Consider the following 23,645-nt stretch of genomic DNA (forward strand, 5'->3'; position numbering starts at 1 on the left):
TTAATAATTTATTTTTTTTATGATTTTAAAAATTAATAATTTTTTTATATTTTAATTTTAAAATTAAATTTATTGAAATGTACAATGAAATTTAATTAAAATTGAATTAATTAATGTAATAAATTTTAATTTAAATATCTATAAAAATAAATTATATTTATTAATTTAATAAATTATTTTATTAAAATAATTATTTTAATAAATTATTTTATTAAAATATATATAAAATTTATTTTAAATTTTAAAAAATTATAAATAAATTATATTTATTTATATTTATATATTATTAATTATATTTATTAATTTAACAATAAATTAACAAATTATATTTATTAATTTAATAAATTATTTTATTAAAATAATTATTATAACGAATTATTTTATTAAAATATATATAAATTTATTTTAAATTTTAAAAATTATAAATAAATTATATTTATTTATTTTATATAATATTAATTTATTATCATTATTAATATTATTAATTTAATTTATTTTTAAAAATAAATTAAATCAATGGTAATATAAATAAATGTCAAACTGTTATTATTGATTGTTTTTGCCATTTTTTCTTATTAAGCCCAAAATTACCATTTTGGCCCAAGCACTTACTGCCATCACATGGAACTAAATCAGCATTATTTTTATTTTTATTTTTCTCATTTATTTTTTGAAATTACACCTAAAATACAGGAGCATACAATATCTACAGATGCAAACATGATGCAAACATGAAACAACAAAAACACAGCAGGAAAAGCTTACCTGCCTTGCCCACAAAAGTTACACTGAAGCATTGGATTATATTCGTCGGTTAACTCGATCGGCTAGCTCTACAGCTTCGAATGTCTACAGGTCGATACGAATTCAAAATACTATGAAAAAGAAGAGGCTCGTTCCATGAGTTCACTAAACAATCCACACTGAAGCTTTGTTGGAACACTATTATCTTACAACAAAAGCCTAGTTACAATAAAAAGCCGGCGTCTACCTGCATCAGTCGACGATGATCCAGTCAAGCTGTTGCAGCACTCTTCCTTCTTTAAGAAACAAGAGGGGTGGTACATTGGCACTAAACCTGAAATTAAGTTAGGAAATCTCTATGATTTCTTGAAACCTACAGACGTTATGTACATGTCGTTCGGCATTTTCAACTGCAATTTAGAAAGCATCACGTTAGTTATGTAGCAATGAGCATGTTTTTGAGGAGATGCGAGAATATGAGACACATACTGCTCTGACGGTTCGTCTGGAAAACTACTTGTAACTGGTGACTGGGAAAACATGATACAGGTGGGCTCATTCTGGTTCAGCTGATTGATAATACCAAACGGCGGCTGAGATGGATTGGAAATCAAAGATTCCTATCAATGACAACGAGTTCGAATCAAATGTCTTGAGGAATAGCTTCAGAAACTACTTCTATTACAGTAACCTATAAAGCGATTTAAAACTATTGGTTCAGGCTCATTGCATCCTTCCCACAAAAGAAACTCACTTTAGGAGTCTCAAAGGCAACTATTGGGTAGCAGAGAAAGTGAACAGTAGTAAAGATGGCAAAGCAAACACTATTGGAGAAGGCAAAGCAAAATGTGAATCTTTTGTATCCAATCATTCTAGGAAGCAAACAATGCAGCAAATAGTGAATCTTTAAAACACTTCTCTTGGTCATCCTTTACTAAACACATGCATAAGTAGAAAAATATAGAGTTTAGACAATCTATGATCCACAATTTAACAGGTTTCATATTAAAGATCATTTTAGTAATCTTGCAATAGATCCAGCATCTAAGAAATCAATAAAATTTAGAAAATTTTGCTTTTATTATGACTGGCAACATCTTCAATGTAATTCCATGTTGATACATATTAGGATAATTATCTTGTATTTCAAATAGATGACGCAAATACATTATAGATTTATTTAAGTCCTAAAACAGTAAAATATTTGGGCAACATGAGACACTCAGCAGACAATAATTTTGGAACCATTTTTTTCACTTGACAAATCATCTAGTATTGCTCAAGTACAACCCTAATCAACTACCTTAAGTAATTCAATGAGCTATAATAATATGGGGCTTGAGAAAGTCCTTATGAAGTCCACATCAGATTGCCCTCAGTGAAAATATAGCAATTAGCTAACTACTCACAGTAACATAATTTTTCCAACAAAATATCAACATTTTTTTTGTTCCCCTACTTGCTAATAAAATTGAGGGGCATTTGCGAATGCTGGAAAAAAACATTAGTGTCTCAGTTTATATATCACGATTCAAGATGTTACCTGACCAGTTGAAGGATACTGCAATGACAGACATCTAAAAGAAGGCCAAGGATCATACTGATTGTTAGATACTGTCAAATGTGGCTGAATCCTTACTGGTGGAGTTGTCACTGAACCAGATAATACATCATCAGATTGCCCTACAATGCCAATTGGAATTATCAGTATTATTGTTGATCTGTAACTCGTAAATTTCATTAATGAGTTTACCAACCTTTTCTTTCTCTTTTCCTCGTAATCCTTTCTTCTGCTATCAGAACCTTTCGACGCCTGTGTTGTTTATTGTGGTTCTTGTAGAAATTTATCCCTTGATTTCTCAGCTTTCCGTCTTCCTTATTTGTGCAAATAGCATGTACCATCAGTTCCTGAAGTTGATCATCTGAGGACTGTGATAAGCTCATCTCGAGGGATCTATTTTGCAAAGCAAAATCCACCTTTTTGGCAATCTTTTGTGCTTCTTCAATGGCAATGTCATATGCTTCTTGGCATTTTGAGCCCTTAGCAACAATGTGCAAATAAGCATGTCCAAGAGAGGCGTAACGGTTTGCAATTGCAATGGTAGGATCTATTTCGTTTGATCCATCATATATGCTGATTGATAGCCCATCCTTCACATCCTTTCTCCATCTCTTCAAGATGTACTTTTGAGGAATTTCCTTGATGTTCTTAAAATCAAGAACTTTCATAGCATGGGAGCAAAGTATACCAATGGCTTCAAACTTCTTGCAACTACATTTAAGTGCGTCTTCTGTTGAATCATACCTAACAAAACTTTTACTTTGTTTCTCCAGATTAGTAACTTCATAATGGTTTCCATCATTCCCACAATTCTCTATGACACAATCCACATATAACTTGAACTCCTTCACAAACATCGCATATACCTTTGGGGTATAAATTGATGCTACTTGTTTCAACAATCGTGAAAGAGGAACTTCTAGCATTGACTGACTAGCATGAACATCAGCTTGTAGCTCATTGTAGCGTCGATCTTCAACTAGCCTCTCATAAACCTTGAAAAAGGAAAGGAGATCTTTCTCAGCATTTAGGTGTGTTTTCAAAATGGGGTGCATGTGCTCACTTCTTAGGGCACTTTTGATGTCAGCAGAGAATGAGTCTCTTCCATAAATCAATCCCCACTTTCTCCTATCTTCAAAAAGTTTGGATAACCACACATTATTGGTGAGATTATACTGTGTCAACATCCTTTGCCATTCTGTTAGAAATTCATCCTCATCTTCACAGTCATAGATACATTTGCCAAAATCATTTGCAAAACTCGGGGTGGCCTGAAAAACATAATTCAGGTTCTTAACTGCATTCACGTAAATATGCCAAACACAGCGCCGATATGTTGTGTTTGGCCAGGTTTCTTCTATCGCTTTGACAATAGCAGCATCTTCATCTGTTAGAATTAGTTGAGGTGCCTTTCCATTCATTGCCTCCTTAAAGGTTTCAAACAACCATTTTAAAGATTCAACTTTATCAGCATACAGAAAAGCTGCACCAAAAATGACAGTTTGTATGTGATGGTTCACCCCAAGGAATTGTACAAATGGCCTATCATATCCATTTGGCTTATATGTCACATCGAGACACAGAATGTCGCCAAAGTGTTCGTAATCAATCTTTGATCTTGAATCTGCCCAAAGCACATTTGTTATTTGATCTCCCATATCAAGTTGAATGGCCGAGAAAAACCTTTGGTCTTCAGCAGCCTTCTTCTGCAAATAGTGCATTATTGCTCCTGCATCTCCTAACTTCATTTCGTGTTGACGGAACCCATTAAAGTAATTTTTGGGTTGAGTAGGCCCAACATTGTTAGATAACAGATCTAGAGTTGGCTTGGGAGTAATTCCAGACAGGATTGGAGCATGTGCTCGGGAATTTTGTGACTCATCTGCCTGCCTTTGTGATCTTAGCAAGTGAACCTTTTTGGATGATGCAAGTTCATGATTGTGCTCTGGCTCAAAACGGTGGACACAAAATTTTCCACTTTTTAAGCGTTTGATACCTATGTGTGCATTGCAACCAGTTCTTCCATCTGTTCGCAGAATCTTCGCATCTTTATCAAAGGGACGGTTTCTGTAATAACCTTCTCTGTAGCAAACAAATCTGCGAAATGTAACCTGACCACATTTGTTTTTGGTCAAATGTTGCTTCCGAATACTAAACCCAACCCGTCTTGCATATTCATTATAAAATTGGTATGCTAGCTCATCATCATCAAACTCCATTCCCACTCTTGGCTCCAATTTATCTTTTGAGATAATTTCACCTAATTGCTCCTTTTCTTTCCTACTCGCCTCATGTGAGGTTTTACTGTTGCGAAGCTCATCATCTGCAACAATATCATCATCTCCAGTGACTCCATTTGCAGATTTATCCTCTTCTCTAGCATTTTCTGCTTGCTTTACATGATCCATCATTTGAGAAGAGCACACTATTTGAATCTAGCTGTGGTTCAGATACAAAGATAAGAACCCTACAGGAAATGATGAACATGCAGGATAAAAATAGTGATCACACAATTATTTAGCCTAACACTATCACAACAGCGCTACAACAAGATTAATTATTGCATTTTCACCATCAAATGTATCATAGTTAAATTATATAGCAAACAAACGATTCTCTTATGGAACTTTCAGTAAGATTCAATATTTCGGAAATGTGCACTTTAAGTAGTTAGTAAGTGTATAAACTTTACGTCATTAAAGAGAAAAAGCAAACTTGCAGGAAATTTGGAGTTAACTCTCGAACGTAATCAATTGTGCTTCCACTCGTCATTACTCATTCCTACCTTACACAACTAAAATTCTATGTGCAAGAATAAAACTTGAGATGATTCTGTTACTTTTCCTTACTGAATAGCACTGGGGTCTAGTAGGGTTTAGACGTTCAACCTGAGCGCCACCTCTAGGGAGAAACATTTAGCGCAGTATCCAAAGATGAACCAATAAAGTCGTTCACGAATCAAATACTGTAAAATACAAGTAAAGCAGGAAAAACAACTTTTTTTTCCTGGAAAATGGTTTTGCCCTCACCTTCCGAAATCCCCCCAAAAAACCCTAATTTTGCGAGGATGACACAGCGCAGCTACCGGCGATCGCCACCGCCGTAAGCCGCAAGAGGGGAGAACGGATTAGGGCCGGGGAAGGTACGAAGGGAGATGGACGACCGAGCGGGATCGTCGGCCCCGGCGCTGGATTGATCGGAGGCTGCTGCGACCGACGCAGCATCTGGTGCTCGCTTCTTCTGCCTCAGGACGCGTGCGAAGTGTCGTCTCCTCGCATCGGAATGCGGCGCATCGCAAGCCACGTGGCGTCTCCTATCTGCGATGAATATAACGGCCGTTATATCCTTTACAAAGATCCGGTATATTTTACGAGACGGGGAGGAAATTTTAAAATTTATAAATTTTGGAGTAAATTTGCACAATTTTGTTAATTGTTGGGGTATTTCGTAAAATTATCGAAAAATATCCAGTTCGCGGACGCAGCCTCATCCTTCGCTCCTCTCTCGAGCAGCCAGGAAATGGGCGTGCTCTGGCTTCATCCTCCTCCTCGATTCCATACCATCAGCCGCTTGGATTCCGTGCACTGTTCCACCAGGCCACATCCATCCCTCTTCTCGCCGTCTCCGCGCAGAAATCATCTTCGAGTTCGACGCTTTTCGGTTCGCGGAGCCACAGAGGATGGATTCGTGGTTGTCGAGGACGATCTCAATGCTCTTCTACAGGTAATTTTTTTTCTTCCTTCTCGATTTGTTGCCTTTTCGATCTGGCGTTTAAGAAAGGGGGAGCGAAAAATTTAACCTTTATGTTAGATTAGAAGTCTGGACTGTATTTTTGGGCGTTTGTGTTCCGAATCAATTTAGATTATCGATGATGTAAGGGTTGTGCTGGCCCTTGAGAAAAGGAACTCTTGTGAACTAAGAACTGAGTAAAAAGAGAGAGGTTTCCGGTAGTTGAATGGAAACTTCATTTACTGCATGGACTTTTATAGAGGATCTTCCAAGTACAAGGGATTTGAAAAGTTGCAATAGCGTTAGTATGTGTCTATGTGCTTGCATCATTAATAGTTGCTCACATTGCTTGATTCCATTGGCTTTATAGGAATACTTTTACTAAATGTCATTTGTTAATTGTTCGGTCGAGCAGCTAATTTAACTGTAATCGACAATGGTTATAAACACGCTCATTCCTGCCTGTTCTCACACTGTTTATGAGCATGTTTGATCTAACCTTATTGGAACTTTACTTGGTCAGCTATCCAGCACAACCTAGTCAAATATCTAGCAATGACATTTACGGTCGTTTATCTTATTTAACTCTTCTCAAAGTTATGTGTAAGGACTTTAACTCTAATTTAGAATTATATATTAAATCGTGTGACAATCATGAACTTTAGTTTACATTGATTTTTGTTTTGCAAGAATTAGCACTCTGTGGCTCATATTTTTCAGGTTTTACCTAGAGATTTGCGAGAAAATCTGCAAAATGAGCCAAGAAGAGATCAACTCTTAGAGGTAACTGTGTATTCTTCACCTAGACCAGTGTATCACTTGTTTGAAAACCAAGGGAGTCTTCGGTTGTCTTTGTGTTAAATTTTGGTCATTATGGAATAATTTTTCTTTGGGAATTTTAGAACAACCACAGAGTTGCTTATATTGAATTTTGTTCCACCCATCTTGTATTAGGTTATATTGGATTTGGGTCGGCGACCTGAAGCACGTTACCTTGGAGAATCCGGTGGGAAGTATCTAAGAGACAAAGAGGTGATATTAGTAACTCATCAAAAATATTTTTGCTACATTCTATTTTTTATATTATATTCTAATACTCTGTTACACATAACTTAAATTCCCTTATGCTCCATGTGCAAGATTTCACTGGAAGAGTTGGAAGAAGCACAAAATGTGGTTGGAGAATTTGGAGGAGACAACAGAGCTGGCATCGAAGGTACATTACATAGGATATCTGCAATAAGGAGTAGAAAAGGACTCATTGTTGGATTGACATGTAGAGTTGGTCGAGCAATAAGTGGTCATGTTGACATGGTGCGTGATCTCCTAGAGTACAAAGAGAGCATCCTCTTCTTAGGAAGGTATTTATTTCATCTTTACAGTAAGATAGTCAATTTAGGAAGAGAAGTACTAAGGTAAAGAATGTTTAAGCAATTTGCATTAAACTTTGGCAGTGTTTGCATGTTATTTCCTTCAAACTAATTAAAATTTCAATTATGAAAAGAGAGAGTTGATCAAGAGAAGGAAAGAAATAACATCCCTATAACTAGGAACTAATAGTTCTCACAAAGGGGAAGGTCAATACAATACAATAAAATAGATAAGAATAGAAGAACTATAAGAATCTTATAGCCTGATGGATTAGCATGTCAGCTATATTATTATGATTCTTTCAGGATCGGTAGAATATAATCATTCCTTACATGTCATGAGAGCATTTACTAGATAAATATTACCTGATAAAACTCATTTGATATATCAATATGTATGGGTTGGTAATGCAACACGGACAAATCATGCTACTAAAACTCAATTCCCAATGAACAAGAAAGAAAAATAAACAGTATTAACTAAAGAATGATCAAATATATGGGATCCAACCTCCAAAGACTCAAAATTAGACCAACAAGTCATTCAAAAATTTTTTATTTTATCTCTAAAATAATAACTAGCTTTTATAGGGAGTTAATTTTATATATAACCTATAATAAACTTTTTAACAACTCTTGTAAATTAAAAACATATAGAATTTTTAAAATTTAAAATGAAATTTCGAAACTGATCTCTAAATTTTGAACCGCTTCATTCTTCCCCATCAAAGAGAATTTGACTCCAAGCATTCTCTACTACCGAAGTAAATGAAAATAACTTGCTTTTCTTTTGGATTTCAAATCTAAGTATTAATGAATCAAAGAGTCAACCTACGTTCTTTGCTAATATCACATCACCTGCATAAATTTTCAAATTATGATGGGTATTCTACTACATGTATATATTTTAGCATTATAAATTTGTTGATTGTTAAAATAGTGGAATGTACATTTCTCTACGTTAACATTTCATATGAGACCAATGTTTTATAGGTTCTGGAATGTACCAATTGCTGATATTGTGGACATTTCACTAATATGTTCTACAAGTCCATTATGTGAGTGTGAATTTGGAAAATCATACTCGTTCTTCAATGAAGGTCATGCCATGATAGTTAAAGGTCATACTAACCCAAAAAGGGTTGTTTTGCTGTCTAGGAAGGTACAATGTGAAACAGAACAAGAGAACCGAATCATAAATTTAGCTCTTATGCTACTTGATGAGCGCAAACAAATTGCACCACCAAAATTCAGTTCTTGATGAATGAGGAGGGAAGTAATATTATTAATTGAACCTTTTAAGTCTCAAAATAACACCAGTCATTTAAGAAAAAAAATATATTTTATCTCTGAAATTATAATTAAAAAAAATTAAAGGGTCTGTTTTAACTCTTAACCTATATTAAACATTTTAACAAATCTTGAAAATAAAAAGCATATAGAAAATTTTAAATTTAAAATGAATTTTCCTAAACGGATCTCTAAATTTTGAACCGCATCAGCTGGTTCTTGAATGATACTGGAAATGCAAATTAACATGATTACTATCCTTAATTTTCTATTGTGCCAGACCTGGAGTTGGTAAGACTACTGTCATGCGAGAGATTGCACGTGTCTTAGCTGACAAACTCCACAAGAGAGTGGTATGTCTTACTTGCTTTTCAAGTGCTTAATAAAAATTTGATATTGATTGCATATTGGGTCAAGTTGTTCATCACTTGGTTGATGCTTAGGATAGGTAATTGTGGACACCAGCAATGAGATTGGAGGTGATGGCGATATTCCACATGTAGCAATAGGCGGTGCAAGGAGAATGCAAGTTCCAGAGCCATCAATGCAGCACAGGGTCATGATTGAAGCAGTTGAGAATCACATGCCTGAGGTGGTTATTGTTGATGAAATTGGTACAGAAGCAGAAGCACTTGCTTGTCGCTCAATTGCAGAAAGAGGAGTCATGCTTATTGGTACTGCTCATGGCGAAAGATTGGCAAATATAATAAAGAATCCTACATTGTCTGATTTGGTAGGAAGTACTAAAGTTTAATTTAAACCTTGGAAAATGTTACATATTTTAGACCTTAGGGAACCTGGTGCTGCTTTACTTTCAATGTGTATTAAATTCTGCCCCTATTCCACTGTGAAGATATATTATGAAAAAACTGTCGTGCTAGAGAAAGATTTAATCTGTATGACAAGCAAGATGGCACTAGCTAGCATAATATGCCGGTCCTTTGAACCGGCAAGCTCATATGCCAATAAGTTTATGTCTCAGGGCAACATGACTGCAATACTATCTGTCTTGTCCTTTGTTAGTTTTTTCTGATTTTGTTTGTGTAATTTTCTCTGAGCTTTGTTCTTTGGTCTCTTTATGCTTGGTTTGCTTAATTGCTTCTATTCCTTTTCAGGTTGGTGGAGTGGAAACAGTTACACTAGGAGACGACGAGGCAAGAGCTAGACGTAGTCAAAAGAGCATTCTTGAGAGGAAAGCTCCGCCAACATTTCCATTCCTGATTGAAATGAGGGAGAGAAACTACTGGGTCACTCATCGGGTAAACCCTTTCCCTTAGACAATCCTGCCAAGCACTTTCTTTGCCAATAAACAGATGTATCCCTATGGTTTATAAGGCATCAAATTTGTACTGAACATAGAACTATAGGAACAAAAAATTATTCGAATGCTTTAGGTTTTCTATATGACCATAAGTTTCACGTAGTCTTTACCGCGCTTATTTAATTGTCTCCAAAGGTAGAAAACTTACTAGAAATGTTGACTTAGTGCGACTGCCTTGTTGCCAAGATCTTGTTAAAATTTTCTTCTTTCAATTTCATCAATGATAATATTATCTGTCTCATGTAGGACTTGGTTGGCAGGGTTACTACTAAACAAACTTTTGAAGCAAACCAGGAGCATTCGTTTGTAATTTTCCAAATTGAACAAAACATAAAGTATGAGAACATGAAACAAAACTTTCTAAAGAAAATTTAAATTGATTTTGTAGTCTTCCTTTTGAATGCTCAGTTACTTTGTCAAGTTCATATAATGTCATGCTTTGTTGCGCAGACAGAAAGAAGTGTCGATATGTTGCTTGTCGGCAAGAAGCCATTGGTCGAGGTAAAAGCTCAATAACAAAACCAACAAAAGCTTTTGTTTTTCGGTATAGTTACGATACTCTTCCCGCCATGACGTGTTCGGTATCACCGGCAAACATCCTTGGTTAATTTAGTTGTGGTTTGCAGATAAGGAAGCGAGATGATGAGTTCAAAGTTGTAGTAGAGAGATGGAAAACATACGACGGAGACGGTATATAATGCCTCTCAAGCATCGCCTGGTATTGCTAGAGCATGTTGTCCAAACGTGGATAATTGCTAATTCTGTTCTTTGATGATGTATAAGAAATAGTGGGATAGAGGTTTGGTTGATGTCGATGATGTATGTATAAGAAACTAAAGTCTTATTAGTTTATGAGTTTTATTCATATTTGGGAAAATCTTTTGTGTCTTTGTTTATAATCATCGTCCTCATCATCATCGTCATAGTGATTGATGATAGTGATCGCTTATGAAGGTTACATGTTTTTGTGCTTAAATTGAAATATTCAACTTTTTGAACCGATTAATTTTGGAAGTGATTGGTTTGATTATGTGAAAGTTTTTTTATCGATTATTAGAGTAAATTTAAGAAATGTAGATTGATCTTGGTGAACGGTTCGACATTATAAGTGATCGCTAATGAAGGTTACATGAGTCTTTTATCTTTTCATTTATTCTACAAAAGGTGAAAGCTGTCACCCCATTGGTCCCACACGGTCGGTTTCATGATCATTTATGAGAAGGTAAATCGAGAAGTTGCAGTTGATCACGACGAAAGAGAGTATTATCTCGGTTGCATCGAGATTCAAACTTTTATCCTATTCTACAACTCTGCTCCGTCATAACAAACTCAGTTATGCGTCAGAGCTTTTATCTTTTCATTTATAACTATTATCATTGTAGTGATTGTTTATGAAGGTTACATATTTTTGTGCTTGAATCTCTTAGAATTGATTAATCCTAGAGATGATTGATTTTGTTTCACGAAAGTTTTTCATTGATCATTATAATAAATTTGAAAAATACAGATAGATCTTATGCTACATAAGTCTTTTGTCTCTTCATTTATAACTATCATCATCATAGTGATCGCTTATCAATGTTATATATTTTTGTGCTTTAATATTTTAATATCTTTGAATCAATTAATTTTAAAGATGATTGATTCGGTCCCATAAAAATTTTTCATCACCCAATAGGAGAAATTAAAAAAATGCAGATGAGTCTTCAGGATGATCAAACGTCACAAGTTATTTAAATACTATGTATGAAGTGTCTTGCATGGTTAAAATATTTATGTTGCCCTTCACTAAGCAATACTTTTTTTTAAATTTTTTTATATGTTAACAATATAAATTATTTCATATCCTTAAATTTAATAACATATATAATATGATTCAATTTAATTTGAGAAATAAAACAATAAAATTTTAAAATAATATAACATAAAGTGACTTTTTTTCCAGAAAAGTTAAAGAAAACCCAAAAATGTCAAATTTAGGCCTCCTAAATATCAAGTTTCTCGAAAACGATCACGACCGTCGATTTCCCTGGTAGTTTCATCGCCGGCGTCCACTTGCAAGGACCAGCGACATTTGACGCCGATCAGGTCGTCACCGTCCCTTTTGTTGAGACATCGCCGAGGACGGCAGAGGCGGAGAGGCCGTGGGAGACGATGGCGACGGAGAAATTGGGGATCAAGATCGAGAAGAACCCGCACGAATCCAAGATCGCTGATCTCGGCGTCAGGCAATGGCCAAAGTAAATGAATCCTCTCTTTCTCTCTCATTCGATCGCGATTTCTGTTTATCTTCATCGTGTTTTCAATAGTATTTAGCTCGACCTAGAAAAAAGGTTTTTTTTTTATAGATTCGTCGAATATGCTTTAATAGTGTTGAGATGAAGCTTGAAGATCGGGAAGGGCGATGAGATTTGTCTAACCTTTTAAGGATGAATAATTGAAATGGTGAACATCATTATGGATTTTGAGAAAACAATGCTGGTACATAGATTTTTTCCTACTTAGATGGAGAAAAGGGAAAGAAATTTTCAGTGTTAAACTTCATTAAATTATAATAAAAAAATGATAATAATCAAACTGAAAATTTTTAGATTCAGGGAAGCGATGGGTGATGCCCAGCATCCTTTGATTGTGATTTGGAGGAAAATTCCTGCAAATACGCCGTAGCTAGGGATCTTGAGTTACAATCCGGATGTCCTACCGTTGCACCATTGTCCCGGGGACATTAAATTATAATCAAACTGTAGATTGATGGGTGTTATTTGAGAGGGAGGGCTTGATTGTGCTAAACTTCATTTAAGTTATAATCAAGCCATAGATTGATATGTTGGAATAGGTTGATTGGCTATGCTTGTCATGCATAACTATCAACTTTCGCATTTGAATTGGTATCTTGCCTTAGTGGCTTGCTTTCTGGGGCTACTTTGTTGAACTTTGGGAGTTATGAAATCGAGAATCATTCCACCTTAGTTGGACATGGAAAATGAGGCCCCGGAGTATAGCTGAGTTGGTTACGAGCTGAGTTGATTACAATGGAATAAACTTGCAGAAGAGGGCAAGGGTTCGAATCTCGGTGAAGCCGAGCAATACCCTCTTCCATCGTGACCAACTGTAGTTTCTCGATTTACCTCCTCATAGATGGTCGTGGGGCCGACCGTGTGGAGCCGTTGGGTGGCAGATTCCACCTTTTTACAGAAAAAACATGGAAAATGAGAATCCAATATTGATGTGGATGCAAACATTCGTGGAGGATCGAAATAAACAATGATATTCTTATGGTGCCACTTCAGTAGAATGGCAACATCAGAAATGGAAGTTCAGAGTAATAGAAAGTTAAGTTTATATTTCATATTGTCAGGGTTTCCTACAATTGTGATCCTTCATTGACCCATTGAACCTCAAACAGCAGTTCCAATCGACCTAAGAACAGGACATTCAAGTTATATTTTGTGCTTAGGAATTTTGAAATTATGGTATTCTTTTCACTTTTCACAATCACAAGTAAACAAGTTGAGAAACTTCCATGGAGGTCTTACTTTACATGCTATTTGACATAGTTTTAGATCTTAGGGAAATTACTAATATTACCCTGTTTAGTTCATCAAACTCCTTTCAGTTTCAATCATGTAGTTCATTGCTGTGCTTCTTAAGGACTTACACTAGCCTTAGCAGTCATTTGAGGATCTGAAAGTAGAATTGTTCAGGACTGATAGCTCAAATGTAGAATACTCCTCATACCTCTTTTCGTAGTCTTATCATTTTTATTACTATTATTATTACTGCTATTGTTGTTATTTTTCCTACAAGTACATCTTGTCAACTATACAATATATTTCATCTATCTCTATATGTTTGAAGATTGCCATTTGTGATTGGTTAAGATTATTTAACTCAATTTTATTAGTTGCAACATAAAACTAGTAAAAGCAGAACACACACTTTTTGGTGGTTTTGCATATGGTGGTTTTACTTCTATGGAAGACTAGATAGTAAAATTAAGCTATTCAAAGTTAAAGAAACTGGTTTCTCTAAAACTGAAACATGAGTGCTAGACTTTCTTACTATTTTTTTTTCATAGTGATATTTAGCAGCTTTGGCATTCGAAATTGTTATCATTCATAGTAATACTTTTTTGTCCATTTTTTTTCATGTATAATATATAGATGGGGATGCTCTCCCAGCAAATTTCCATGGACATACACAGCTAAGGAGACTTGCTATCTGCTAGAGGGAAAAGTGAAGGTGTACCCTGAAGGCCATGGAGATGAGTTTGTGGAGATTGAAGCAGGTGATTTGGTGGAGTTCCCCAAAGGCATGAAGTGCACTTGGGATGTCGCAGTGGCCGTGGACAAGCATTATAACTTTGAATAGTTTCCGGCATCCATCAACTGAGTCGATAAATGTCTAGTTTTTAGAAAGCATCATATCAGTACTTTGTGGTGTTCAAGTTTATTTGATAAGATAATCAAGTCTAGTCTAAATGAACCAAACCGATCTGTATGAGTTGAAGTCCAAACTCTATAGCTGTGCACACGATCGGAGAAAGTTAGTGGTTACCGAGTAGATGAACGATCGCACTTAGTGTGCATTATACCTGCCTTATAACTCATAAGAAAGAACATAAAGAATCAGTACCTGTGAAAGATGGTGTTTTTCTTCAAATCTTCTATGGATGACTTCTGCAACACGATGATAAGAACTAAGGGTTCTAACTTTCTTGTTACTTCAGGTTGAGATGAGAGCATTATTCTGTATACAACGATAAAATTCGATCGAATGTAAATCGCAGGGATTTTTTTACAATTCATGGCCATTTATGGGACATCACATGCTCATGGCTCCAGATTCAAGCTCAGATTCTACTTCCAATTCACCCTCTAAAACCACTGTGGGAGAATCAGTTCTTTTATTCAGAGAAAGATATCGTTCCAAAGCATCATCTCCTCGTAAAATTTTGGCACCAGATCCTGATTTCTCTACCGAACCTACTGCTTCCTCGTCCACCACTACTGCGTCGATTCGCTCATCCCCAGTTTTGACGTCGGGAATCTGCGATCGTTGAGTCGAGCGGGTTAGGTTAAAACAACACAACAAAATACTAGGACTCTTTGGTTTATGAAAGATTAAACATGGTCATTGTTTTGGTATTTCATGCTTCTTACTGATCGTACCTCAAACATGGCCTCGATAAGAATACTCTCCAAAAGAGCTCTTAACCCTCGTGCGCCGGTGTTCTTGGCCATTGCTTTCTTCGCGATCAACCCAAGGGCTTCCTCCGTAAAGTGTAGCTTGACCTGTAACACTTGTGTGAGCTAGGCAGTTTTCATCGGAAAAATATGAATGAGTTCATGCAAAACTTACATTGTTCATGCTAAACAATTTCTTGTACTGTCGACCGAGGGCATTTTTTGGTTCCGTCAACACTTGAACAAGTTGGTCCTCACTCAGAGCCGACAAACTAACCAGTATCGGAAAACGTCCAACAAATTCGGGAATCAACCCATATGCTATGAGATCGCTGCTCTCAACCTATGCGAAAATTATGGTTTGAAGAAATTAGCCTTAAGTCTTAACTTTACTAATAAAATGAGGTATTGGAAGGAACTTTGAAATCATGTAGAATATGCTCACTGATTCTAATAAGGAAGATGTTACAAGAGCATTAGTGATCCCACCAGCTCTCATGCTTGCTCGTACGGGTGCTCCAAAACCGATAGATGAATCTTGCCGTCTATTTATAAATACAAATATAAAATTATCACTCAAATTAAAATTAGCAAAGTGAGAAGAATACAAGAAATTTAAAACAAAGTACCTTTCAGAAATAGTCTTTTCCAAATCTATAAAAGCACCACCACATATGAAAAGAATGTCCTTAGTATCTATCTGCACAAATAAACAGACAGCAAATTTAAAAATAATCTAACAAAAAATTAATAAATTTATCGAATTATAAATGATACGATTGCATAACAATAAGTGATAGTGTCATATTTAAACCAAAGACTCTGATAAGAAACTAAATGTAGTAGACAATTACGAGTCATAACCACTTCTCACCAAAATCTTTTTACTTGTTTGTCTAAATGAAATATTTTAAAGTTAATAATCAAAACAAAAATGTTATGTTATTTTTTATAATGAGAGCATAAGGCAGATTTGAGAGGCAAACACAAAGAGAAGGTATAAAAAACACAAGTTACAAAATCATAATGGATACAAGAGGAATCCATTGTAATAGTTCAACAATTGTGTATGACAACAAAACAATTAATTTAATTGTTCATGAGATATTATAATTAATAAATAATGATATAATTTAGAAGGACGTCTTTCTATTTATTTATACACAAAATCAATATGGTGAAGATACATAATCATGGTATCAACAACAACATCATTTTCCTAAAGTAAAGGATAGTAGGGAACTCTAAGATTAGTTTATTGATTTCAGGCTAACAAGATCAACACATAGGGAATTTACCAAGAAAATATGAATAATATTGCAATAGATCAATAGTCTTGTGAACTCAAACAACTAAAGAACATGCAGATAAGTTAATAGTTAGTAACCAGAAAGTAGATCAATCCTACACACCTGAATGTTGTCACCTCGGGGGTGCTTCCGAGCTCCTTTTTCTGGAACATTGACTATCTGAAAAAACAATTTCTAATGTCAATGGACATTATATTAAGTAAATTTAAATCCAAATTCCACAATCTGGCATCCCAAGTAATATCTTCCTTCAAAATACAGATATACTAGGAATAATCAGAATTATAATAAAACAAATTCCCCTATTGGGAGGCAATAATTTCTCTAAAAAAGACAGGTTTCTTAGCAAACTTGAATATTCTAATTAAGATTTTATTGCACATGTGAACTAGGAGCATCAAATGATTAATGATGATGGTACGATTGTGTAAGAATGACAAGACCTAGCAAAACAAGTCTCTCCTTGTGTCAAACACTTGGATGCGCCAATTATAATGGCTTGATAAAAGAAATAAGATAATGACTACAGAATAAGGATGGCCAAATATAAAAGAACGCAATTTGTTGGGAAAAGGATGTGATAGCTTAGTTTTAATATACAAAATTAATTGTTGCAAGATGCAATATCTTGTAAATATCTCATTGTAAAGAATGGCGAACATCCTGCTCGAACCACAGTATCTAGTCTCAACTTGATCAAGCTAATGAAAGCTCTTTTTACTGTCACCTACCATAACCATGACAGGATTTAAATAACTTGTAAACAACCTAAAGTTTGTAAATTCCCTGGTAACAAGATAATAAACACAAAGAACAGAATGCCTTACAGTTCCTTCTAGCATTTTCAAGAGCGCCTGTTGAACACCTTCTCCAGATACATCTCTGCTAATGTTTAGGCTCTCAGCCTGCATATAATAAATATTGATATTGCTGATAAGATCTAAATGCAGTTATAGTTCAGCAAATTGGTTACAGAAACCTAACCTTCTTAGTGATCTTATCAACTTCATCAATGTAAACTATTCCTTGTTGAGCTGCTTGCACATTGAACTCAGCAACCTGGAAATTACCCCCAAAAAAACTTAAATAATGGCTATCATATCTGTAATGGTCGAATGATAAAATTTTCATTTTACCAACAATTGATCAAGAATCATGAAAACCATAAGAAGAAATTCAGTTTTCTGTGTGAGACAGTGAGGCTAGCAATCATGCAAATCTCAGTTCAGTTTATGTGCTCGTGATCAGTAGTCATGGAAAAAAGTGATCTCAATATCATACATCTAAAAGGAATGAGCCGTACCGGAGTTTACTTAATATACATAATTTTTAATTATTTTTATATTAAATTTATTGTCTAGTAAATAATTAATTATATTATTAATATATATATATATATATATATATTTGTTCTTTTGTTTACCTTTTTTGATTAATTTGATCAATTTTTAGAATTAAAAATGTTTGAAATCTTTAATTTTAAATTTTAACTTTAGTTATAATTTTTTCATTTCATAATAATTTACACATAATATATTTAATTTTTGCAGATAAAATGCTAGAATGTATGCGACCTTCTCATATAAGCTTGGGCATGCTTTACTTTTAAATTCTATAAAATTTGAGCATTTTAAAATTATATTATCATTTTATTTGATATATTAAGTTAATTTAAATCCATAATAAAAAAAGAAAAAGAATAAATCAGCCTAATATACACTAAATCAATAGAAAAGGATCTTATATGAAATAGACAAACATACCGTAAGCAATTTGTACAATATTGATTCTACATCCTCTCCAACATATCCTGCCTGCAAGGACAAGAAAATTTTGAGTTAACAGAAAAGTGTGGTAGTTTTTATTCAGATCATGACTTTGTCAATTGTCAAAACTATGTCAATTATCTGCTTGAAGATGCAAAATTACAAAATTCTAGCTTTGTAGTATGTTGCTCAAAAAGCAACAAGGATTTCCTTATGAGCTAGTAAGAAATTCTCATTCATATAACACCCCTTAAGCAGTCAAGATAATGATAATAAACTACTGTTGGCAACTAAACATACTACTCACCAATATTTTCAGAACTTCAGATTACTATGCTGGCAAGCTATGTTAGACACAAGTGTGGAGCTATCTGTGCACTTGTTTCTAAAAAGTTTCACTCATAAGCAATAGGGGCATTAGTGGTGTAAATTAGGCAATCCATTTAAGTTTTTTGGGTTGTAAAAGTTCTTTTTTTGGTAGATACTTTTGTTTTGGATAATAAGTTAATTAAGGTACTCCTTGATTTGGTAATTGTCTTATTTAGAAAATAAGAGATGCATTCCATGATTATTTTTTAACTTGCTAACTTATTTAAACATTAGTTAAATCTTTAGTTCTGGTGTCACAAATTTCGCCCTCACATGCTAACTTTGCCACAAACTATACTAGGTAAGTTCTGGTGTTGCATTCTCATTCTCCTTAGCACAATCATTCAAGAACACCATCATTACAGTAGAGACATAGCAAGTTAATCACATTATTTCCTTACTCATTAGAAGATAAAACACACACACACACACACACACAAATAGATTTCAAGGATTTGATGGAAAACAAGGGTGCAACTATAAGGATCGACAAAGTCTTACACATCAAAAAGGATGCCAAAATTAAGATGTTGTTAACTCAATGAAGTCAACTTTTCTTGGTAGGGAGAGAATGATGCAAATTAAAATTTAATTTTAAATTTTTTAAAATTTACTTTGTAAGAATCTTTTTGTTAGGTCATTTTCATTAGGAGAATATGTTAATGAAGGCAGTTCTTGATTTGGTAATTGTGTTGCTCAGAAATTAGGAAATTCATGCCATGTTTGATCAAGTACTTAGGTATAAAATTTATTATTTCCAAGAATAACTTTCCAATTTTTATTATTTAGAAACTTTAGAAGAGACCCAATCCTCATATGCTCATCATCTTCTTCATAATAAAATTTTATAGAAACTTTGCAACAAGTTCAACAATAATATCATAAGTTTGATCACAAAAATCAACATTTTGAAATGAACTTAGCAGTGAAACATCAAATCAAAAGAAAATAACTAACCTGTGTTAATGTTGTTGCATCTGCTATGACAAATGGTACATTAACAAAGCGAGCCAAAGTTTTAGCAAGTAATGTCTTTCCTGTCCAATAAAATGCGCCAGTACATGGAGAGGTCAGACAAACCAAAAAGACTTGTAACTATGAAAATGCCCGCACAAGTTGTTTCCTTTTTTGAAGGACAGAAAATCAGAACCAGGTAACTCCAAACCTGATCCAGTAGGTCCCAACAAAAGCACATTGCTTTTCTCGAGCTCCACATTGTCCTCATCATTATCATCTGTCCCACAATTCTCTGAGTCGGCTCCAGAACTGGGTATCATAAAAGCATTGAGCTCATGATGAGCATGACAATGGAGTCAAAGAACTTGCAATAAATTACTTAAGCTAATGAGAAACATCCGGTTCATTTAACTAAGTCGGCATCAGCCATAAAAGTGAAACTGGGATCATCATTGATTGAGAAAACAGTAACACATCACCACTTACCCTTTCTGTAAGGAAGCATGATGTATCCTTTTGTAGTGGTTGTAAACAGCAACAGCAAGCACCTGAATTGTGAATTATAATATAATGGGCAATCATATTGAAACACAATAAAATTCCCAAATATTGGGAAGCATAGAAGTTAGAGATTGTCCAATGTTCATTCAAGGACTTCCTTCTTCCCCAGAAGGGATCCTTTTTTTCTTTTTCTTTTTTCTTTTTTTGAATGGACAAACAGTTTGTTACAAAATCTTTGCAACTGCAAAAGATGACCCCATGTAATGAAATACATAGGGGATGTGATATTAGTATTAGATGCAGTTCTTGTAAAGTCATCGGAAAGGAGCCAAATATTATTAAGATGAGCATAATATGTAACTAAATACACCATAATAATACATATGAATCCCCAAAAAATCAAATTTTGAGATAAATCTTTAGATTTGATTTTGAAGAAATGCATATATAATAATAAGGAAAAAAATGAGTTTCAGAAGGGAAGTAGATTGTCTTAGTAATAAAGAAAAGAGAGAATAATCTGAAAACAAATTGCAAAGCGAAGGCTAGCCACAAAGTGCCACATGCTAAAGTGCAAATAAGACAGCAAAAAGAATGACCAAGGCTAAAGCTATAAATGCACACAGAAGACCCTTAGGAAAAGAAATCTAGACTAACCTAAGCTAGGATCTTATAGAGTCAAGTTTGAGTGTTGTGTCCCTCTTATGTTAAAAGAAAATTTCTACAAAATTTTTCTAAAACTGATAAAAAGTTGGATTGTTAGCATCATTTTAGAAAGCAACACAAGTGGACTTTGAAGGGGACTATATATAAAATATGCCGTCTACATGTGCAGCAAGAAATCATTCAAACTAATTTGCAATGTAACAAATTGACTTAAAACTCTAAGCCACCTTAGGTTGTCATTAGTAAATTTTCTACTTAATTTTGTAAGTGATAAACACTTTAGATATTAACTATACATACATTAATATAAGATCTTGTCACATTGTTGATTAATAACGATTGTTATATTTATGTGTTCAGCATTATAAGATTTACATATTTTATTTTCGTGTGGAAATATGAATTGAATGTGTCAATAAATATACTTTATTGGTTGTTTGATAATCTTTTTTTATAAATATAAATATTTTTGGATATCTTTAATATTGATTGTATATGCCCTTGCATAAGTCTCCACAAACAACATATGCACTATATAGTGGATCGATCATATATGGAACCTTAGCTGTTTGGAAATAGCTCAGACAGCGAATTGATTTAACATAGATGAAAATGCTAAGAATAAGATAGATGAGTGGGTTGCAAGAGTTTTTTTTTAAAAAAAAAAAACTATTATATGGGAGTAATTAGGTGTCACTCACAAAGATGATAAAACAGAGAATATAATGAAAAGGGGGTTATGTACAAAGCAGTCAGAATATTACATGGATTAGTTGAATCAATTAGATTTGGGAAGTGTAAAGGTTAGGGAAAGACAAGTCAATGTACTAATAATAATTCAATTGATTTATATAGTTCTAATGTTAATGATATAGTCTTGTATAGAGCTCAACAGAGCAATCAAGATCCATGTAGCTGACTACAAATACTCTATAAATTTAAATCAAAAGGATGTAGCAACTAAGACCTCATAGTTTCATAAACTATTCATACTCTACTTGTAAGCTACTTCTAGTATAACAGGATTGAGATATATTAGCTTTGGAACTCATAATAAAAGAAGATAAAACAAAAAAAAAAAACACAATTGAATCTAAAGACACGAGGGCCCAAACTAAAATATTCCCAAAGCTCTTTCCTTGTGCCAATCCAATTCCATGAAGATTCATTCGACGAAGATTTTTAAATGAAATAAGTGGTCTAAAGTAACAATTTGCCAAATTTCATTAACAAGGACCCCTGTTAACACCGTTATTATACGAAGGCTCTCAAATTAAGTATACTGTCTAGAAATAAGAAATGCTAAAAGTTGTACCTTTTTTGCACGCTCCTGCCCTATTACGTATTTGTCAAGCCCCTCGCATATTTCCTTTGGCGTCGGTAAGTCCTTTCCCAAATTCGACCCACCCCAGCCGTCTTTCCCATTGAACCCACTACCACTGCCCGATCCGCCTCCTCCCCCGCTTCCACCAGGACCGGACACCCTGACGATATTTAAGTTAGGGGGAAACGGAGGCCCTGGTGGTGTGTGCACCGCCAACCCATTGCTCTCCGGTGGCCCAGGCATCGGTGGCCAATTCTCCGGCGGCTCCCCAGCAAAGGACGACCTGAGCGCCTCCAAAAATGGGGTCTTCACGCGGTTTCCATCTTCCTCGTCCTCCCTTCTTCCCTTCGCAAGTTCGGCCTCTCGAACGCGCCCGATCTCGACAAAGGTGCCCTGGAGGGGGACGAGCTTATGAGGGCGGAAATAATAAGCAGTCTTGCAGCTAGGGCATAAATTGAGGGCTTGATACCCTCCTCCTAAGCTTCCTCCGGCGACGGAGGAAGGGAATCGGTTGGAGAAAAGGATGTCCATGTGGTGGGAGCAGCGAGGGCACTGTGCCTCGGCTCGGATGCGCCGCGTGCGGAACTCGTCGGCTCCGCCGTCCCACTTGTGCCGATCCTGGCGTAAAAGGCCCAAGCATCGGCGCGAGGAGGCGACTGCTGGCGACGATTGGAGAAGGCGGCGCCGATCGTCAGCGGCGAAGTCGGAGGCCGGACGGCGGCGGGAGAGCCGGCATACGGGCTCGGTTTCGGAAGCATAGGCCGAGATCTCGCTGCTGGCGGCCCGCACAGCTGCATCGCGGAGCTTTCTCCATCGGAGCACCCCCGACATCCCAACCCTTCCGAGGTGAGAGAGAGAGAGAGAGAGAGAGAGGCGACGACGGCGACGACGATGGAGTGAGCGATGCGTCAGGGTAAAGATAACCAGCAGCTGGGATGGATGAGTGAAGGATCCCCTCCAGTGTGCACTTATATCTATGACCTTACAATTCCAATAGAAATTTCTGTCACCATCCTTTTTTTTATGTGGTTTTAGACGATGATCTTAGCCACCCATTCTTTAACGTGGTGGGCCCATTCTTGGTCCATTTATAGCACCCACTCTTTTAAAAAATATCTTAGGCAAAAAATTTAAAGAAGTATATATTTTTTATTATCATTAAAATAATATTCTATGTTGAAAAAAATATATAAAAATATGTTATATATTAAATTTTCTTTCTAAATTATCATTAATATTATTATTATAATGGTTTTTGTGAAGGAAAAAAATAAAAAAAAAAAAAGAAAAAAGAACCAACTAAAAAATTGCCAAATTTACATTTTGACAATTAAGATATTAACCTATTCGGGCAAATTTCCAGATCCGGTCCATGAGAACCGAACCGGCGGATTATAAATACGGCCCACGGGTTTGGCCCATGGGCAGACCCGAGAAAACCCTTGGCTTCCGGGAAACGACGACGGCGCCCAGGTCGCTCCCGGTTTGGCCCAAAACCCTAGCCCTTGTCGCCGGATCTCGGCCTCCGCCTACCGTCGTCGTCGCCTGCGG

General features: G+C 35.4%; 4 protein-coding genes across 9 annotated transcripts; 2 read left to right on the forward strand and 2 right to left on the reverse strand.

Moving 5' to 3' along the window:
- Positions 1–788: 788 nt before the first annotated feature.
- On the reverse strand, positions 789–5,473 carry LOC141821427 (protein FAR1-RELATED SEQUENCE 5-like). 2 transcript variants are annotated; one of them, XM_074708860.1, is made up of 5 exons: positions 5,335–5,473; positions 2,502–4,744; positions 2,288–2,427; positions 1,234–1,364; positions 789–1,154 (listed from the first exon to the last, which is right to left on the reverse strand). In XM_074708860.1, exons 2-5 carry the CDS (start codon positions 4,714–4,716, stop codon positions 1,151–1,153), a joined length of 2,490 nt encoding a protein of 829 aa, XP_074564961.1. In that variant the 5' UTR covers positions 4,717–4,744; positions 5,335–5,473; the 3' UTR covers positions 789–1,150. The 2 variants fall into 2 exon arrangements, with proteins under 2 accessions (XP_074564961.1, XP_074564962.1); XM_074708861.1 differs by lacking the exon at positions 5,335–5,473 and having other exon boundaries at positions 2,502–4,833.
- Positions 5,474–5,792: 319 nt separating this feature from the next.
- LOC141821799 (uncharacterized protein ycf45) lies at positions 5,793–10,885 on the forward strand. Of its 5 annotated transcripts, XM_074709169.1 has the most exons (10): positions 5,793–6,028; positions 6,755–6,817; positions 6,989–7,066; positions 7,175–7,250; positions 7,317–7,395; positions 8,975–9,047; positions 9,143–9,427; positions 9,810–9,953; positions 10,466–10,516; positions 10,642–10,885. In XM_074709169.1, the coding sequence occupies exons 1-10, from the start codon at positions 5,825–5,827 to the stop codon at positions 10,711–10,713; spliced, it is 1,125 nt and encodes a 374-aa protein (XP_074565270.1). In that variant the 5' UTR covers positions 5,793–5,824; the 3' UTR covers positions 10,714–10,885. The 5 variants fall into 5 exon arrangements, with proteins under 5 accessions (XP_074565270.1, XP_074565269.1, XP_074565268.1 ...); XM_074709168.1 differs by having other exon boundaries at positions 7,175–7,395; positions 10,466–10,559; XM_074709167.1 differs by having other exon boundaries at positions 7,175–7,395.
- Positions 10,886–12,121: 1,236 nt separating this feature from the next.
- Positions 12,122–14,576, forward strand: LOC141815684 (uncharacterized). Its single transcript, XM_074703638.1, has 2 exons — positions 12,122–12,255; positions 14,179–14,576. Exons 1-2 carry the CDS (start codon positions 12,170–12,172, stop codon positions 14,384–14,386), a joined length of 294 nt encoding a protein of 97 aa, XP_074559739.1. The 5' UTR covers positions 12,122–12,169; the 3' UTR covers positions 14,387–14,576.
- Positions 14,577–14,705: 129 nt separating this feature from the next.
- Positions 14,706–23,016, reverse strand: LOC141815674 (CLP protease regulatory subunit CLPX1, mitochondrial). Its single transcript, XM_074703629.1, has 13 exons — positions 22,086–23,016; positions 20,090–20,151; positions 19,812–19,912; positions 19,604–19,683; positions 18,275–18,325; positions 17,496–17,570; positions 17,339–17,416; positions 16,614–16,670; positions 15,831–15,901; positions 15,647–15,746; positions 15,377–15,544; positions 15,187–15,309; positions 14,706–15,064 (listed from the first exon to the last, which is right to left on the reverse strand). Exons 1-13 carry the CDS (start codon positions 22,923–22,925, stop codon positions 14,840–14,842), a joined length of 2,031 nt encoding a protein of 676 aa, XP_074559730.1. The 5' UTR covers positions 22,926–23,016; the 3' UTR covers positions 14,706–14,839.
- Positions 23,017–23,645: the final 629 nt, after the last annotated feature.

The sequence above is a fragment of the Curcuma longa genome, chromosome 2, assembly GCF_044706935.1.
Source record: "Curcuma longa cultivar G26 ecotype Majalengka, Jawa Barat chromosome 2, ITB_CL_G26_1.1, whole genome shotgun sequence".
Classification (NCBI taxonomy): domain Eukaryota; kingdom Viridiplantae; phylum Streptophyta; class Magnoliopsida; order Zingiberales; family Zingiberaceae; genus Curcuma; species Curcuma longa.